Below are 1,290 nucleotides of genomic sequence, written 5' to 3'. Positions count from 1 at the left end.
CCGCTGGCCCGCCCCAGCCCGTGGGCTGCCTTGGCTGCGGCACCCTGACCCCGCCGCCGCCGCCGCCCCAAGCCGGCCCGGCCGCCGCCCCTCACACTTCCCAGGGACCTCTGGACGCGGGGGATTCAGAAGTGCCGCCGCGCGCCGCAGAAGAGCAACACCTACCTGTACTGCTCTCTGGCGGTGATGGCGGCCGAGCTGGGCAAGCTGGGGGAGGCGCGCTCCTGGTTCGAGGAGGGCACGCGCACCAACCTCGGGAAGTCGAGCTGCGCGCTGTGGCACGCATGGGCGACGATGGAGGCGCAGATTGGGGACCCCTCCGCGGTCAGGTGTGCGCCCTGGGCGGCTGGGAACAGCCAGGGGGTGTTGCACCGGGCCACCCATGGTCCGCCGCGCCGCTTTTTGGCGGCTCACGGCGGAGGATGCGCCCCAGCAGCCGGCGGCATGCCAAACGGGGCGGCCCTCGGGCGCGGCGTGCTGCCCCTGCATCCTGGCTTTTAGGGCCGCAGCTGCTGCCCTGCAAGCTTCTCATTCTGGGCCGTCGCACCCCCTGTTTCACCCCGCGTGTGCCCAGGTTCCTGTTCAAGCGCTCCCTCCAGTCCAACCCACGGTCGCGCTACGCCTATCTGGCGTGGGGCATGTGGGAGCGCCGCCAGGGCAACCCTGCCGCGTGCGCGCAGCTGCTCGCGCGCGGGCAGCAGCTCAACCCAGCGGACCCCGCGCTGTTCCAGGCGCGCGCGCTGGTGGCCAGGGAGGCGGGGCGCCACGAGGAGGCGCGCGGCGTGTTCAAGCGGGGGCTGGAGGTGGACTCGTCTCACCTGTACCTGTGGCAGGCCTGGGGCGTGATGGAGTATCAGCTGGGCAACCTGGAGGAGGCGCGGCGGCTGTTCCAGGAGGGGGTGTGGGCGGACCCCGGGAACAAGGACGTGGTCTATGTCTTCCAGGTGGGTGCAAGGCGGGTGTATGTGTGTGCGTGGATGTGTGTGTGCGTGGATGTGTGTGTGCGTGGATGTGTGTGTGCGTGTGTGTGTGCGTGTGTGTGTGCGTATGTTTTCGTGTTTGTGTTTGAATGCATGTGCATGCGTCTCTGGGCTTGTATGTGTGTGAGTCTGTACATGCGTGTCAGCTGTTGACTAAGGGGCGGGCCCGAGGTAGCTTCCTGCATGGGCTCGGATGGTGGCTGCCCCTTGACGGCGGCCAGGAAGAGAGTAGGCTCTGGTGACGTTGCCCTCGCTGCCGGCCGGGCCCGCCGCACCGCCGCACACAGCCGGCGGTTCCACTCCCACCCCC

General features: G+C 69.3%; 1 protein-coding gene across 1 annotated transcript in view; it reads left to right on the top strand.

Annotated features, from left to right (window-relative positions):
• Positions 1 to 1,290, top strand: part of MNEG_3829 (PsbB mRNA maturation factor Mbb1) — a gene marked incomplete at both ends in the record, with an annotated part of 4,283 nt that overhangs the window by 1,434 nt on the left and 1,559 nt on the right. Inside the window, 2 exons of the mRNA XM_014047694.1 lie at positions 105 to 329; positions 575 to 944. Of these exons, the coding sequence (XP_013903148.1) occupies positions 105 to 329; positions 575 to 944 (595 nt within the window). The remainder of the gene's footprint in view (positions 1 to 104; positions 330 to 574; positions 945 to 1,290) is intronic.

The sequence above is a fragment of the Monoraphidium neglectum genome (genome assembly GCF_000611645.1).
Source record: "Monoraphidium neglectum strain SAG 48.87 unplaced genomic scaffold scaffold00501, whole genome shotgun sequence".
Lineage (NCBI taxonomy): Eukaryota > Viridiplantae > Chlorophyta > Chlorophyceae > Sphaeropleales > Selenastraceae > Monoraphidium > Monoraphidium neglectum.
This window is presented reverse-complemented; position numbering and strand designations above follow the sequence as displayed.